We start from the raw sequence: 18,982 nt of genomic DNA on the forward strand, positions 1-18,982 counted from the left end.
CAAATTAATTAACAAACGATAATCAACGCCCTTATCAGAAATCAAAACCGAAAAAATCTAGAAACATTAATTCTTATTAAGTTTTCACAAATTCCCTGGAAACTGAAACTTCAGTCGTAGCCTCAGGGTGTGACCGTAGACACAGCTACCGTCTTCATGAGGAAACCTTCCCAAGTTTGCCCGACTTACAGATCCACGTGTGCCACAAAGTTTCAAGCCGGATATTGTTCAGGAGATTGCAGAACTCTGCTTAAAAGCCCACGAGGGATTGTCGCGGACATTTTGTTATTTTAAATGCCTCTCAAATATATCGCCATTTTTATAGTCGGAATAAAATAAGGGATCAGTTTACATGCATTGGATCTCAATGGAATTCGCTGTTGTATATAGGGAGTTTGATGTTCGTTTTTTTTTTTTATTTTATATGTTACTTTGACCGTGCTTTTTTTGTGTTTATTGATGTAGTTTTGTTTTAGTACTGTTTACAAGGTGCGATGTGAAGTGGTTGCGTTTGATGTCGTTTTTCGCGAATTAGGTGGGAATTTTATGAGTGTGTGTTGTTGTTGGTTGGTGCTGACTAGACATTGGTATTGCAAGAATTTATGGCTGTTTGGACTTCAAGTATAGACTGTTATTACTGAGTTGATACTTTTCAATAATGTGTATCGTCATGCCTTTAATCTCCGAAGTGGTAGGCAGAAGTGCACATTACGGCACGTAAAAACTGTACAATGTACATCCACTTTCCACCATTTCTATTATAAGTTCCATGTAATTGGGGGTGAGTGAGACTTTTGCCATATACTGGGCACAAATCCAGACTTCGTGTTACAATTGAGATTTTTTTAGAAAAATCAAAAAATCCAGCGGGACTTTGCCCGGGAATCGAACCCAAGACCCCTTACCCAGGAATCGCACTTGCGACCACTTAACCAACGAGGCAGTTATCAGTCTTTTTCTGAATAGTTTTCTTTATATTGAAAAGAAACATAAATGCATGTTATTTTGTTTTATGAAAATGTTAAGAGTCAATGAATAAAAAAGTAAATTCAGTTATTATAATTATTTTATTAATAATACTTGAAAACATTAGTAAATGAGTACTTGAAAGATAAAATATAATAAGATTCAGAAGTTAAAGAGTTTTTACAAGAATTCTGAATAAATATCGAATCCAAAATAAACTTTTACTCATACATTTAACTTTCAAAGTAATCATGAACTAAATAATTTCTGTAACTTACACGCTATTGTAGTTACTTAGTAATACGAATACATTAAATATTCATATAGGAACATTTAGGAACCACATTTGTTAAAATAATTTTCAAGCAATAACAATGTTATAACAATAACATCTAAAAACTGATTCGTCTAAATCATTTGGAAATCTAAGAACAGAACTATGTTACAAGAAATTAAATTAAAGAAAATTCAACCTTATTAACTAAAACTTAAAATCTAAATAATACAGGACGGTAATACATAACACTCCATCTAACTAAAATCTATAAAATCTATTTTTGGTTAACCCAAATCAAACTTAGAAAGCAATTTTGAAACAACATAAATAATTATATTTTTCTCACGTAACTTTTCGACGATATCACTCGATTGGTTTCAAGTCAAAATAGGGCTCTGATTAGCCGTACTTAGAGTCATTTAATGGTTCCTTAAACTATTCCTTAGTAAAACTTTGGTTTCAAAAACAATTGCTAAGGACTGGTTTAAGTAACCATTAAATGACTCATTAAATGACTCATTAAGTAACCATTAAATGACTCTGAGTACGGTGGTAAATAAACCAAAGAAACATAATTAATTTACGAGAATTATAGTACAAAAATATACAATTTAGTTCACAGCATAAAATAATGTCAACTATTAGAACAATACATGGTTTTGCTTCACTGAATTTTAGCTCTGATATTACGTCGCTACGCTTCTAAGTCTGTGTCGTACGTAGGAACCAAGAACGACTGTTCTCGTCTGTACAATGGCCCTTGGAACTAGTACTCGGGTTTCCGCGACATTGTACATTGCACGCTTATACTAGCTTCAAAATACGTTTCCTTCTCAGCTAACTACAGATACACAATGACATAGTCAAATAGTCTTCTACTAAGACGGTTTTAACTTCTATTCCTAGATCTGGTTACAAAGGGATCCAATGTGAAGATATTATTATAAGCTCGTCCTCAATGACGTAACTGGTAATAAGTGATAGTTAAAACATCTCTTTGCCTTTGAAAATAAAGGCCTGACTTATATATTACGCTATGTACTCCAACCATTTACCCAAAACTCTCAAATAATTTGTTCGCTGATATAACCGAACGCTCTAATTCTGCTGAAGCCACCATCTGGCGCCATCGTTACTTTAATGTGTGTGATGACATTCGATTCACAGTCAAACCAATGCTCATTATGGGCCGATAGCTGTAATTGAAAATGTACGTATAAATTAGATTTTGTTAACTCAATTTCGGTATTTTATGTTTTTTCATTTGGGAATGCTTTATTAAAATTGGTGCTGTGACTATAACAGAAAATGGTGGTAACAGGGATTAAGGAATACTAAAGGAAAAACAAAAGTCACAAATAATAAAAATGCCTTAGAGTAGGCATCTCATTACGAGTCTTATGGTCTTTAAAGACCAACAATGGTTATGTCTAAGCCATTTGCAATAGTCGTATCGAATTATGAGATTCGATTTGTTTAAAATATTAGATGAAGTAATACTTTTAAGACCTATAAGATAATGTCCATAAAAATGTAGAGATTAAGGTTATAATAGAAAGTGATTCTTACCTTACTAGGCTTCAAAATATTATGCCAGTTGGCGTCAATTTCTGGATACCAGTCGCCCCGGCCTAAGTACGCCCCCTCAATCTTCACGGAGTCAGGATAATTGCCTTTAAAGTGGTTGGTGTCCACACAAATTTGCTTAATGTGCCCCGGGAAGCCCAATTTGAAGACCGCCCATTCTTGACCTTTGTGAAATAATACAATTGTTAGAATTTACAAATTATTTTGATTGCATTCGGGAATTGCCACCGAGAGACGTGTTTTGAGTTAAACAAAGACGGATTTCCACATCAGTTAAAGAATATTTAATATTCTCGGATTTAACAATTTTCAGTGCGAAATCTGCAATATTCCGTGTTTGAAAACAGATGTGCACTCAACTCATAATATAACGGTTAAAAGTAAATATTACATACATATGGTGACGTGTGCATTGAAATAAAGGCCTAATGTTCTATTATTTCGCTTTCAAATTAATTTTCCACCTCCGATTAGAATTCTAATTATACTAAAATACATATTGAATTTGTGCCAAAATGCTAAAATTGAATTAGTATTGTAATTTGCTACTGGTGTTCAATTAGTGTGTGAAATGTTTATCAAATTGAATTTGAATAATTTCTAAATAGGTATGTTAATATCTTATATTATATTGTAATAATACGTGAAACATGAATTATTGTACCAGGAAAATACAAAAAAATCTAGAAACGATGGTGATGGTATACAAGCTAATGCAATGAGCCCCAAAAATATAACAAAATTTAGAAAAACTAATAGCTTAACTATTTTATTCTATATATTTTTTAATTTGGCTGTATAAAATTTATCAAATTCGTTACAGCAATTTCAGAGATTAACCAAAACTAACAGACAGAAAGACATAAATTATAAAAAAAAAAATTAAAAATCTTCCAATGCATGTAGTAAAAAGGCCGTTATTTCAATATTACAAACAGACACTCTAATTTTATTTAATAGTCTAGATTGTGCTAATTACCTGTAGTCTTCATAGTTCCATCATCATTGGCCTCTATAATATTCGGTCTATCCAGTCTCCTCGCCGTCTCCCAACCGTCAGACATACATTTTCCTTTAGAAGGCTTGATTACGTTTTTTGGGTGTCCGTAGTGGGCATTTGAGAAACCTGTAAGGGAGAAAAAAATGAGTAAAAATGGAAAATTGTAAAATCTACTACACTCTGCTTCACTATTTTGCTTATAATAACTGTTATAAAAAGTGTCTCAGTAAGTTTAACTACTTTTTAAATTTGATTTAGATAGTTAACATTTTCCAGTGAGAGAATCGAACCCAAAAGGAAGCATTATGCCAAATTATCTAGCATCATTTTAAAATCACTAAACACCAATTTATCGAACCGAAATAGGAAATCTAGTCATTATTTCAAACCAACACCACAATGAACACTATTGAATTAATTTCATATTCCCATTGTGAGGTTTAACACCTGACATATACATGGTTGCGTTATTACCTTGGCAAGCAGCGCCATTTAGCAGAGACACTAGGTCTATAATTTGATTTCTCGGAGGCGGCTCGGGTTTAGCTTCCCCGAACACTCGCAGACGAGCAATCCCTCCATCGGGATAAATGTTCACACGAATATGAGTCCAAGCATCGTCACTGAGTACCTAAAACAAAATAAAAATACCAAAAGTGTAGTTCCATGTTTTAATTCCTCGGACTTTATTCCTGGATTTTTAAATTTCACTCCAGTGAGCCATCATTTAGCGCTAGAGGCGAGAATGTGGCGAATTTATTTTTAAACTTTCTATTTGAAATTATGGGTTTTGTTTTGTTGAGATTTTTTTACGTTCTTGTAATTTTTCGTCTATTTTATTACCTTCACAATCTGCCAAATTACTTTTACGCATACAGAAGTAACTATATTATCATCTAAACGAAAGATTGTCGGCAGTTAAGACTAACTGCTAATTTTAATAACCGATCCAAAATCTTAGAATCGATCTTCATTTTTGACAGAAACTCTATAGAACTAATGTCAAAAATCAATCTTAATCTAAAGGTTTCGGATTAAAATCGGCAGTAAGTAATAAGTAATCAAACCAATGAATAGTATTTTGCCCCTTAAAGACCCAAGATTAATATGAAACTAGAAGTGCTTCTCCTTTGAAATTCTGTCGCTGTTTATTTCATAGCAATGTTTTTTAAACGCCCTATTCCATTTGGTTCTTCAGAAAGCTGCCGTGTGATGAGTTTTCAACGTCCAATCGGATTTATTTTAAAAAGTTTTTGCACTACAGACACAAGTTCCATCCGTCTTATTTTCAGAAACCCAATTTAGACGAAGTGCGATTTTGTAAAAGTTGCAATTTGGAAGCGATGCAATATTTATGGGTGGGATTTTTATAAATTGGTTTTTGGTTTAAACGAGTCATATTTGTGGTTGTGTTTATTGTATTGCTAAAATCTTGCGTCAAATTTTGTCTTCACATCAAAATTGTGTCTTGGAAAAGTCATCTCATTTTCTCTTTATTTGGAATTTACGTAATCCGAGAGATTTCTTTTTTTTATAAAATAAAAATATATTTTCTTTCGAATCACCTACCTTCTGGAAATTAAGTCTAGTTTCTTCATAGCCTGGCCGCAGGGCTGTTATGGGCACTAATTCATCCCATTTGTCAGACTTAAGTCGTTCGATATGTTTCAAGTCGAATTTGTTGCACGCCGTACCCATTTCAGAGACTCTCTTTGGTATCGATTCTTCTTCTGTAAAAGAAAATGTTCGTTTGTTAAAATGTTGATATTTTGCTAGCTGTTTTAGTCCAATAGTAATAAAAGAGAACCTATCTCCTATATATTGTAATTGAGAATTTCGTAATCGTAAAAGTGACAGTTAACATTGCAGGTACCAGGAGTTCTTTTTATGGTATAAGCCGGTAAATAAGGAAACTGATCACCTGGTAAGCAATGGCCACCGCCCATGACACCCGAAACACCAGAGGCGTTACAAGTGCGTTGCTAGCCTTTTGGGGGTTGAGAAATTGGGAAAGGGGTAATTGGGAGTTAGAGTAAATTAAGAACGAATCAACAACTCGTTCTTGACAGATGCAATTATAAACCACTCGTCCATTATGAAACAGGAAAGCACATAATCTTAACAAATATAATTTTCCCTTGATAGTTTCTCCAACAACATTATAGGTATCTGAACACCGATAAAAGCGAGTCCTTGGTAATTCTACTTATTAGCTCTCGGGGGCATGCTAGCGTCCTTCTAAACATTATATGTACGTAAATGAGCGTAAACTTTTAAAAACTCCATGTCCCTAGGGTTTGGGAAGAACATAATATCGGACTTCTGGACTAGTGAGTATAGAATTGTAGTCCATAGCGTATTAAAAAACTAGAGCATATTGCACACTGCTTAAGCAAAATGCATTTTTCTATTTGTATTTTCCAGTTGTGTGTGCATTTTTTAAATACGTTTCTAGATTTCTGATCTATTGTTAAAGAACGATACAATTATGGTTCCTTAAAACATAACACAAAATAGGCATATCGCTATTCCTATATGGATTTAGATAGTCTTTGCCAAAAGGTAAATTCCAAATAAATCGCCTATCTAACAAAAATGACATATTGCGCAAATACATTTGAAAATCCAAACGCTTCATACAAACAGATCTTTTTGGAACAATTCACACAGTTGAAGAAGTCCCCGGTTCGGTATGATTGATTAGCTACGAAGTCGCAGTTCCAAGATCTTTCTTTGGCAAAAATAACTAGTGTCCGGTAAATAGCATTGGAGAATTGCCAGGACACGCCTCATTGAGCTAGAACTAAGTGCTTTGAGAGTACTAGGTAGGTATAAGTGCTACTGTAGAGTAACTTAGGACTTAGGTAAGTGTACTTGGATAGATAGGTACAATATTTTTGTGGGTCGGACTTAAGTTGAGTGTTGTGTTGGCAAAAATGTAGAAAATATTCTTCTCTATTTGGGATGAAGAGACGTATTTAGATATTTACTGCTATGAGTTGTGATAAACTTGTTGGTTTCTTGATGTGCAAGAGTAAGAAGTATGCACATTTATAGAAAAAAATGGCTTTGTTGTATGAAATTTCTATGACTAGATTTCACGAAAAAATCTTGACTATTTCGGAAATTAGTACAGATGAATTGTAATGCAAATAACTCACCTTCAGGGGTTAAGCAGGCAGCCTGTATGGAGTATTTAGGTGCATAGTTCCCAGTGAAAAATGCTGTGTCCACTAGTAATCCTGAAACAATGAATTAAAATATAAATTTTCATACACACATTATTTTAAATCGAACAAACCATCTTGTCTTCAGTTAGGTGCTTCTTCCCTGATTTTCTTAATATTTCACACAAAAGTTGTCACAGCAAAAATAAACACAACAAAGACGTTTATCCAATTTGGTGCAGTCATTCAAGACTTATACATTTGGGTGATAATCTTTTATTTACACAGAACACAGAAGTACACAATAACAATATCACTGTCTTGTTAATACCAAATTTTTATCAATGAAAAATATAAATAGGTCATTACTTATTACATAATAAATTATCTAAATAAACAACAAACAACTTTTTAAATAATTAAGACAATTATATTGCTTATTATTGACCTCCATTGATTATTTTCTGTGTTGCTGTGTGAAATGGGGTCTGTGATAATTTTGTTTGTTTATTATTGTGCCCTTTTTATGCCCCATGTAAAACTTATAATAGGTGAAAATTGGGTAAAACTTCTGTATAGTATAAGAGACATTAAAAGAGACGAAGTTAGGGTAAGTTACTTTTAAAAAATATTTAGTATATTGTGTCAAAACTCATAGAAGAAAGAGAAAAAAGAAGAAATACAGCAAGAGAGAGAGAGAGAGAGAGAGAGAGAGAGAGAGAGAGAGAGAGAGAGAGAGTGACAAATCAGAAGAACGAGGAGACATTAATTACAAAGTCTGTCTGACACGTTTCTTATCACTCTGCATGAGAGTGATTAGCATACGCATGATACCCAACGCCTGTTGAGCATGCATTTTTGCATTCAGTCGTTCTGAGCAGAAATATCCTGTGATTTTTTAGCTTAGTAACTTCACGCTTTTTATCCCGGAAGGGGTAGGCAGAGGTGTACAAAACGGCACGTGATTTTTTACTACAACGAAAATAACATGAACTGTTCAAAATTCGATATATCGATAGTGTCTTACTAGAAGAATATTAAAATAGAAAATATCACTTACCACGAACAACACACTTGGTCGCCAACTTCAGGATGCACCAATCGTGGCCAGCAACCCTCTTTCTACGGGTCTCCCACCCATCCATCCACTTGCCGAACTCCGTGTATTTATCCTCAATGAATATTGGCTCACTATCTGCTATCATGTTCTCACATGTTGCAAAGAAATCGTCTGTTGCGAACACTACTTCTCCGCCAGACTGTTGGAAGAAGATTTTTGGTTAGAGACAGAGGAATATAGGTTTTAAGACTTGAGGTCTTAAAGAAGAGAGTTCTGTGGATGTGATAGATGTGCGTCTTATCATTTATAAGGGACTTTTCATTTCTGATTATGTTTGTATTATTAGATTTTGCATATTGCTTTATAACTATCTAGTCTATACTTTTATAGACTTTAAACCAATTTTTACACTTTAGAAGAATAATATCAAGCAGAATTTGGAAGTGCCATGTTTTGTAAACAATATAACAGTTTTAAAAACAGTGATAGAATCTTGTTAAAGACTTGAAAAAATATCTCTAATATTATAATAACGTGAGTAAAGAGATTTCATAAAAACCAAAACGATGAACAACTAAAATAATTTAAATAAAAGAATGCCCTAGAACTTACCCCTATACTCGCGAACTCGCTCAACTCAGCAAACGCGGGAACTTTAGTCTCGATCATCTTCACGCCTTTATCACTTAAGCTAACGAGTTACTCGCTTCAAACCCAGACAGACAATGATAACGATTTGTCATTAACTCCTCTATATATAGCGTTTAAGTATAAATAAACAATCCATAGCTATATATACTAATATACCACTATTACACTAAATATATCCAGTTTTTTCCCATTATTACGGTTTCAAGTCAATTGCTAATGGCTGAAAAAATTTGCTAATGTATTGTACTTAAATTGGTTTTGTTACTAAAATAGATTATTGTTGTTCGATTGGGTTTAGTTAAACTTAGATTGTCATGGTGATTTAGCGGTTTGTTGGGAAATTAACGGGATTTTAAACTAATGAAGAAGATTTAAAGGACGTTTCTCGTAGCTTTGTATGTTATCGGTTTTTTTTAAATGAAATAATAAAAGATTCATATTCTTATGCCTGAGTTTACTATGTAACAAGTTTTTCATACATTCTTTCAAATAGCGTTACGCCTTTTATTCTCGAAAGGGTAGGCAGAGGTGCACATTACGACACTTAATGCCACTGTACAATGTACACCCACTTTTCACCATTTGTGTTATAAGTGCCATTAAATAAAGGGTGTGCCTATTGCTATATACTGGGTACAATGCCAAACACTGTATGACTAAATTGTATTTAAGTAGTAAGAATTTGATAGACTTTTCAAACCCAAAGAATGGGTTAAGAATTAGGAAAAATCTTCTAAAACTTTATACTATTTCATAACATTAGTTTCAATCAATGTACTATAATTATAATGTTTGCAAGTTTGATTGCATCTTATACGTACATGTATACTCTTTCTATATAGTTCCTTTTACAAAACGATACTTTTAGGCTATTTCTCTAGTACAAAAGTTTTAACAAGGAACATCTACTATAGGAACAGACACAGAGAGGTCCAGATAACAGCCAACAGTCTCCTTTATAATTGTAGGAAAATGTTGGGAAGTCTGTCAGTCTCATAATTGTTTGTTATCAGAAGAGTGCGAATGACGGCAAGTTACATTGCATTGGGGAATTGCATATCTACGGCACGTGCATGACGTCCTAGTACTTGAGAAGTTGTTTATATATGGACACGTGCTTTTCATTCGCATTCACGGGTAAAATTCATTGTGATATTGTCAATTTTTATGGTTGGTTAAGTTATTATTAAAAACATGTCAGATGCTAGGAGTATGTGTATGACTTAAAACTTCATTCACCATAAATGGGAGTACTATTGTACCATGAAACCACGTTTGCGTTGTTTCGGTGTGTAAGTGAGGTTACCGGAGGCCCAATTACCCCCTACCCAATCTATCCAATCCCCGATTCCATTATCAACAACCCTTCTAACCCCCAAAAGGTCAGCAACGCACTTGTAACGCCACTGGTGTTTCAGGTGTCCATGGGTGGCGGCGATGGCTTACCATCTTATACAAAAAATACCGTGGTCTTTTATCTTAACATTTTTAAGTGATTTATTTTTATTTAGATTTTAATATTTCAAAATAATAGCATACTCTTTATCGATATTTGATAATCATGTCATTAGTTAGTTACAAAACATTAGCAAATTATAATAGTCTTATAAATTAGTAGAAAACCCATTAGTAGAAAAAAAGATGTCAGATTAGCTAAATTTGAAATTTATCTTATTCAATTCTATTATAGATTATAACAATTATAAAGTATATTAATATTAACATAGTAACCATATTAACATAGGCAAATTGTCACCGAAATTATAACTCGCACAAGAGAGTTTAGTCAACCCAAATAAATCACACGCATGACTAGACACAATCACAAAACAGTTACTCTTTTCCTATGAATAAATCTAGAACACACAGCAATCTAAATCTGTCGGAAATTTCTACCTTTTTCATCCTTTAAACAGTTTCAAAGAAAAACTCTTAATTCAATAAACCAGAAATAGCCTTTTATCGTACTAACCGCAGCGAGGTTAGAAAAAAAAAACAACAAAGGTTTGAATGGTCCAATAAAAAGTATCTAAACACTGCTTTGAAATAGATAGTTCTAAAAACATAGGATGCATTGTTGACTTTGATAAGTGGCTAGTGACGTATTTTGTTCTAGAATTTTCGTAAGCTACAGTTTGGAAACACATTCTAGGTATGATTTTTTGTTACTCTGCAATTCACAAGACGTGAAAAGGGTAGCCTTTATTGAACGAAAATGTGGTAACGTTGGGATAACAAATATATACATATTAAGTTGTTATATTCACAGGTTATATTCATCGATAGTGGGTTTAATATTTATATTAAGTACTAGTTACACCCACTCTGCTCAGCTCAAATTAGTCGTATCTTGATGTTTTATAGCATTTGGCAAAAATGGCATTTATTACCGACTTCAAAGAAGGTAGGTTCTCAGTTTCACCTGCATGTGTGTATGTATGTTTATGCGCGATTATCACGCGTTTGTTGAATTGATTTTGATGCGGATTTAAAAAATATTGTCCACTCACAAGGTGGACAGACGACCTGATTAAGGTCACAGATCGCCTCCAACCATCTTATGTTTAGTAGTGGACGTCTTGTGGCTGATATGATGAGAGAAAATTTAATTGAATTTTTTTTTGTATTAAAGTTTTTTAGAAAACATAAATAACATTTCCTTGTTTTTGAACCACAGAAACCCTAACATCTCGCCATCAAAATGTATCATAAAAAGTGTTGATTTAGAATCTCTCACTTTCTTTCCCTGTTTTATGTTTTTAATTTTAACCTTAGTTATTTTTTTAATCGTGCTACTGACTTTTATTATCTTTAAAGCATCTCTTAAATGTTTAATAAATGTCTTGTCGGTTGAAATGTAGCAATATGGAAAGCTGAGCAAGTAAATTTTAATATGCCACGAAATCCGTACTCTCATGAAAATTGGAAAAAAATCTTGTCTTGTTGTTACTTATTAATTGGGTTCAGTTTTACGTTTTTTTAATATTAATTAATGTAATAATTGTTAATGATGTATTTACTTAAATACGTCTTTAGTGTAATGCACAAAATGTACCTAACACCTAATTATCGTTGTAATTACCTATTATACCAATACTATCAACACTATTATGCGTGCTAAAATAAATATTTTAGCTAAGTACTTACATTTAACATACATTACCGTATTGTATGCTAATAAATTAATCATTTAATATTTCTAATAACCTTTTACGAGTCTAGTTAATATTAGTTTTAGATCCGATATGATTTTTAACAAATCTTACAGTATTTTATGCCAATTTATGCTAATAAACTAATACACATTTAATATATTAGTAAAGGGTTTTAATATGCCTCCCAAGCCACACAATCAATTAGCTATAAATAAATAAGCTATTTAACTAATTTTACTGTATTTTAAGCTATGTTATTTGCCAATAAAGTATACTTTTATATCTCTAATAACCTTTTACGAGTCTAGTTGATATCAGTAACACAAATCTGATATGATTTTGTAGATACTGTAGGTGGCATCAATATTTATACAATAATATTTTACTTACCTACGCTTCAAATGCAGTAGAAGTCTCCTAACATTGATCACTAAAATCACTCATTGGTAGACTGACTATCATTTATTTAGGTTAAAGGTTAGGTTCAGTACAGTTCTTAACCGGTTTCAGCCACGCGCGCCAAGTCACTGGGTCAAACAGACCGATAAGAACGGCAGACATTTAAGCAATTATTACGATAATAAAAATAATAATATAAATATTTATTTTAGTTTATTATTTATTATTTTGGTGGGTGGTGGGTGGAATTATACCTAACTGTTCGTTTCCGTAATGTACATGATGTGATATCGTGTCTTTTTAATAATGAAGATTAAAACATAAGCACCTGTACAAAACTGCGCATATGTATATATTTTTTATTATATAAGCCGGTAAACGAGCAGACGGATCACCTGATGGTAAGCAATCGCCGCCGCCCATGGATACTCGAAACACCAGAGGTGTTACAAGTGCGTTGCTGGCCTTTTGGAGGTTAGGAATTTGAGGGTTGTTGGGGAATTGGGATAGATAGAAGTTATTAACCACCCGCAGTATAATTTACTTATACTGTCGATAACAAGTGCAAATGCACTCAAACCAGACCCCACATTGCACTCCCACTGTAATGCCAATATAAAGCAAAATCATCATTTTTAATGAGATTTATCACCTTAAATTATTGCAACATAATAAAATTTTGTTCGAATTTTTAATTGATGTCACACGTGTCGAGTTTAGAGTTCAATACGCATAATGTATAAGAGATATAGCTTCAGACATGACACTCCCCTGTCAGTTATTGTAGGTATGAATTTATCTAGATTAATCTGAATGGGACAACAATAATGTTCAGTTATACCTCAGCACGATAAAATGTGGTAAAGACAGGAAAAAGCACATTTGAGAGAGACCAAATAGTATTGTATAAACATGAATCTTTTATGATGCTTTTCTACCAATGATGTCCTATACTACGTTTCTGTGGATGTGTTTGACTTCTACCAAATATATTCATTAGACATAAGTTTACTTATAGTTTAGAACTGATGACTGAAAATGAGTTCAACTAAATTATGTTTTTTATAATAATATGGAGAGATGCGTGCTATGGATGGCTAAGTATGCGATATATTGATAGTAGGGAACTATCAATATATCGCATATTCCAGCTGCGCCTCTTCCTCGTACAGTTACACAGCTTAGTATCTTCGTAGCATAGCTACACAGCACGTCTTGTGAAGAAAAAAGTCTTAGTGTCCACAAACACCTTATAAGAATATTTCAGGAAGAAAGATTATTTAAACTACATGGTAGGTAAATCATACATTTTCCATAAAATACGACCAAAAGACAACTGACAGTCATCTTGAATATTCGATCAGTATTAAAACATATTCTAGTTCAGTGTCAATACAAGTCAGCATTAGCATAAATATCAATTTAGAAACGCCTAGAAACTTGAGACACTACCAGGTAATGTCCCCAGCGGTTCTAGGGAAGGTATCGTCGACACTCAGACGTACATTTGCAAAGTATCGCTCAAATATCACACGGAGTTATTTAAAGGTATCCCAATAGTAGTCTACGTTTTTGAAATGTTGAATTTAAAATTGGACTGAGACTAGAATACTGTTACTTTGGTATTGTATCTCAAACGTCTGCTTGTTGGAATTCGGCGAACCATTAAAATTCTAAGACAACAAAAGAAACAGTACCACTAATCATAATTTTAAAAAGGTTAGAATAGATTGGGAGCAAATACCTCATTTCTAGGTATAAACTGTAACTAGAAGTGACATCACGCGTTATTTCAAATCGATATACCTTCAAAAGTATTTGTTTCCGTAAGTAAATAAAAAGTACGTGTCTAATATTATTTTTAAATAATCTACAACACGGACATTAAAATAAAAATTAGTCTTCTACTCTATTGATGTTGGTGTAGTTCATAACACACATACATGTAGTACAAACATATAGTTCATACAGATTCATGTTTGATTTGTACGAAATACCAAACATAATTAGTTGCAGCCAAAACATCTCGTTGCTTCCGTCAAACTGGTTCTCACCAGTTATCCTAATTACTATTTGACAGTAATAACGAAGCTTTATCTTTGAATTACCTAATTTACTATCGGAATTGGACTTCGAGGCTAGCCAAGTAGCCATACTCGAACCAGATTATCGTCATTGAAAATTTTCCGATGCTACTGAAATTGTTTAGTGAATGATTTAATTATAAATGGATGAATAACGAAGTTATCATACAAATAAAATATAAATAAATAATCTCACCCCTGTCTCCCACAGAGGAAGGCAGAGATTATAGAACACCATTTGCTACCATTCTTACAAACCTCTTTCGCTTCATCAATAGTCATCAGTCTTTGCAAGCAAGCTCGTTGTTTAATGGTTCTTTTAATTTGGGCCTTCTTTAATTAATATTATCGTCAATCAATTTGAAATAATCGAAATGAACTCGATCGCTTTCTTGCCCGTGATTGGTCGAGATTATTCTCACAACCAATGGCACGCCAGACCGCGATCGAGTTCACTTTGATCTTTTGAATCGAAAGTTACAGAATAACCTAGCTGGATTGAATGGTAAACTTATGACTCCTGAGAGAGGGTTCCTTTACCAGGTCGAACAAATATTAATAGGGACTATATTATATGCTTTATTATACGAAACTCAAACATAACATAACCATTGCAAGTCAACTACACAAGTACTGATCTGTTTCTCTTGAAAAAAGGGTATATTATTAATTCTGCAAAGGAATGGGAAATAACGTTCACTAATTTGTCACTACACTTGCTTTGCAGTAAGTCAATTAATTATATTTGTTGCAAAACATAGGCACGTGTCTGATTCAATGCTCTAACTAGACTTTACACCTCATACAATACTCACCACCGAATTAAATCTTTATTTCAACATCCATTGATCATTTTGTACTGAAGACGCCAATTCAAATGCAAAACAACACAGCAATGGATACAAAATGCATTTAGATTATCGTTTTAACTGTAGAATTTCCTTCGATACAGATGTAATCAGAAGTAAACCCAAACACCCCGTTATCGACGGTAGTAATATCAAGTTCTGTCTGGTTACTAGAGACACGAAGGACAAAGATCGGTGCATGCACGCGATTAGTGCTGCAATGCTCTTCTAACAACTTATGATTGCCTAGTACTTCTGGCTATGAACTAAATTATAATCCAGGGTATCACTGTATCCTAAAAGTATTGTGTTCTTTGCTTAGTTAGTGTTAAATGGAACAACATTAAATTACGTTTGTAATGTAAATTACCTTTGTGATATTTCATATTAAATTAGGTATGTCATCGAACATTCCGTGAACGGTATTCGCCAGTTTAAGCGTGAGAGAGCCATGCTTCGGCCTGACTTGCCCGGTTCGACCAGAGTGATACCACGGCCTTACAAAACCGACGTGAAACAAAGCTTGCGTTGTGTTTCGTTGTGTAAGTGAGATTACCAGAGGCCCAATTACCCCCTTCCCAATCTTTTCAATCCCCGATTCACCAACAACTCTTAAATCCTAACCTCTAAAAGGCCAGCAACGCATTTGTAATGCTTCTGGTATTTCGGGTGTTCATGGGCGCCGGCGATTGCTCTTTTACTGGCTTATATCATAAAAAAGAGTGGTGCTGTATAGCATTTTATATCGTTCATTTTTGTAAACTTACTTTAAGCCAAATTATATAAAAATTGAACCAAAAAACTTATTGGAAGTTATCAATTAAATTGACCTGATTTCGTGACCGTTCTAATCAAAAGATGTGTCAAGGTTTGTATGAAATTTTCCATAGTTTTTGTATTGCGTTCCATTAGTATGTGTTATGCTGTAAGAAATATAAAAAATCAAACTAAACAGCGATAATAGTTATTGTATTTTAAAAATAAAAACGCCTGTTTATGTTTTCTTAACTTAATATCAATAATTTTATACATCACTATTGAAACACCGAAAATAGTAAAACAATTTTTCAACATTAGCAGTAATAAATAATTAATTAATTATTTAGGTGTTAGGCACATATTGTGGTACATTCAGGTGTAAGATACATATTATAGGCTGTAAATTCAGCGCATTTACCAGATACGGTACTTTATAATAAGACGAATACGGAAACAAAAAAGTGATTCATTAGTTGTAATCACTCAGTTACATAATCACACCGAGTGGTCGAGTTTAAATGAGATAATGACGGGCTGATTAGTTAGATTTTGTTTATTTTCTGGCTAATTATACGCTTTACTGTACGCATTAGTTGGAAGATGTCTAAATAAAGAACTGTGAAGGCCAAACTCCACGTGGTTGTTTCGTCTATTTGTGTCAAGTTTAAATAGTTCAAGGTGAAAGGTTTAAGGTACTGGTTTAAGTTTGTTAATGAGATATAATGTAGAAATGTATGACATGAGATTGTATCTTTTTTAGGGAGGAAAGTTTTTCCATCCTTGGCGAGATGAGAGGGAGTGTCCAACTCTTACTGACTAGAAACCACCCCGTTCCTACTTCTGCTTTTCGGGCCGGAGCCCCGGTAACCCGCTAGGTAGACGGCATGAGATTTTATCTGAGGTATAGAAAATGAGTCGAAGATATGGAAAAAAAGTATGTCGTGTTTACTATTCATCAGCTTAGTTTTCTTTGATATTTCATTTGACGTACAATTCTCTAATTACAGTAGGCTGTTGGACTATGCAACAGTAACTGCTGTATTTATATTAGATATACGCATGTATATGCCACTATGTTAATTCTAAAAAGGTATATCTTGAAATAACAATCATATAGCATTCTTGCCGTAATTAATAAATTGTACCATAAATAATTATATAGAAAAAACAAAGCTAAAAAATACAAAAATAAACATCACCGCCAACATTTTTAAAGTAAAGACTTAAAGGAGCGCAGCATACAATGGGAGACGACGGCTTGTCCCTAGTCGACGCTTGTCGAGTGCACCACTTCCATTACTCGCTATCCTTACATTGATATATTATACTCCTTCGTACAGCCATTATACTACTTTCAACGCTGCGGAATTGACGGCTAGTGTTGTGGGAAGGGAATGCATAATGTTGCATATTAAAGTTGTTGTTCCTTTCTTGAAGTAACATAGCTGGCTTTAGATTAACGAGAGAGGCCGTGAAGAAAATCGTATAAGAATCGTAGTAGGAGGGATACTGTGGTTCCTACCCCCATAGGACAGTATGGTGTATTCTGTACGCGTATAGAAAAATAATTAAGTGATGAAGATTTTGTACCATAATACATAGTAATTAAATACATACATACACTTTACGCCCATCTCCAATGGGGGTAGGCAGAGACAATGGGCCGCCAATTGCTACGAATCTTACATACCTCTTTTGCTTCATCAACAGTCATCAGACTTTTCATGCATGCTCATCGGTTAAGGGTACTTTTAATTTGGCGCTTCTTTAATGTATGGCCAATCTGGTCTCTATATGTCCATCGCCTTCAATACATAGTAATTATGATATTATTATAGTGATCTATGTTCCGAAACATCGTTACTATACCTATATAGATGGTTAACACGTATTCTCTAGAAGTCTAAACGATACAGCTGCACACAAAGAATTTCTACAAAAGATGTTTAATTAAATAAAAACTCGTCTGCATAGCAAATAGTTTTCTTAATTTTTTACATTAATAGAAAACGCATTTGTATAAATATTATATATTTTAATTCAATAGCCAACTCAGTAACAATATGGCATCTAAGAATTACACCTAAATAACAAAAGTTTTAAATGAATTCGAAATTACATTAACATAAAAGCTTTTTATTTTTTAATTTTAAAAATTGACAGTTAATTTTTCACAAACTCTTAAGTGCAGTATAACAATGAGTTTTTATAATTCATTTTTAGGGTCCGGTAACAAAAGGGTGCTACCGATGCCTACATAATATATTTAAGACCCTCTTACTTGACCCCTTGCATCTATGAAATGTTTATTTGTTCCGTGGAAAAATTAATAAATTAATTATAAAAATAACATTTCCACATAAAATATTTTGATGTACTCACGCAACTATTTTGATAGGAACTCTACTAGTTTCAAGCCATACTAGAGGCTCATGTTTATTAATTGTATTGCAAAGATAAGTGACATTTTCATTATCATCATAGGCATACTGTTACACAAAAACTCCAAAGTAGAAATATTTCTACACTAAAAAAAATATCAGTATTGACTATTGTGTAAGAGGCTGACAAATTCTAATGATCGTCGCTGATTGTATACAAGACTTGTATACAAGTATATGTATTTTTGTATAAAAGAGTCTTGAAACTTGTAGGTATTCTTCTCGGTTACTTCACGGTGAGCCCCTATTCTCAATTGATGTGCTATTTTCTTATCATGATAATAATTTTTATAGCAATATAAAAAATATAGTTATGAAATAAAATATTAACAAAATAGTAATCATAAAATGTGTACCATATTCTTAAACCCTTAATCGAAACTACGGAACCCTAAACAACAAGTCTATCTACTTGACCAATTTATTTGATTGTCATTTATTATTGCTAGAACATTCCACGCTGAAGAAGTTAATTGCCAACCACTTAATTGAATGACTTTTTAAAAACCAAAACTCGCTTCTTTTTCTACAATTCAGTACTTTGAACCATTCTACTTAATTTATTTGCTTGAGCGGTGCTAATTACTT

The 18,982-nt window shown here is 33.3% G+C and overlaps 1 protein-coding gene across 1 annotated transcript; it reads right to left on the minus strand.

The window, feature by feature from the left end:
* Positions 1-1,589: 1,589 nt before the first annotated feature.
* Positions 1,590-8,830, minus strand: LOC118268627 (allantoicase). The gene is made up of 8 exons (XM_035583182.2): positions 8,670-8,830; positions 8,058-8,256; positions 6,992-7,072; positions 5,400-5,560; positions 4,305-4,461; positions 3,810-3,956; positions 2,813-2,994; positions 1,590-2,439 (listed from the first exon to the last, which is right to left on the minus strand). Exons 1-8 carry the CDS (start codon positions 8,724-8,726, stop codon positions 2,308-2,310), a joined length of 1,116 nt encoding a protein of 371 aa, XP_035439075.2. The 5' UTR covers positions 8,727-8,830; the 3' UTR covers positions 1,590-2,307.
* Between the last annotated feature and the right edge of the window lie 10,152 nt (positions 8,831-18,982).

Source organism: Spodoptera frugiperda, chromosome 29 (genome assembly GCF_023101765.2).
Source record: "Spodoptera frugiperda isolate SF20-4 chromosome 29, AGI-APGP_CSIRO_Sfru_2.0, whole genome shotgun sequence".
NCBI classification, from domain to species: domain Eukaryota; kingdom Metazoa; phylum Arthropoda; class Insecta; order Lepidoptera; family Noctuidae; genus Spodoptera; species Spodoptera frugiperda.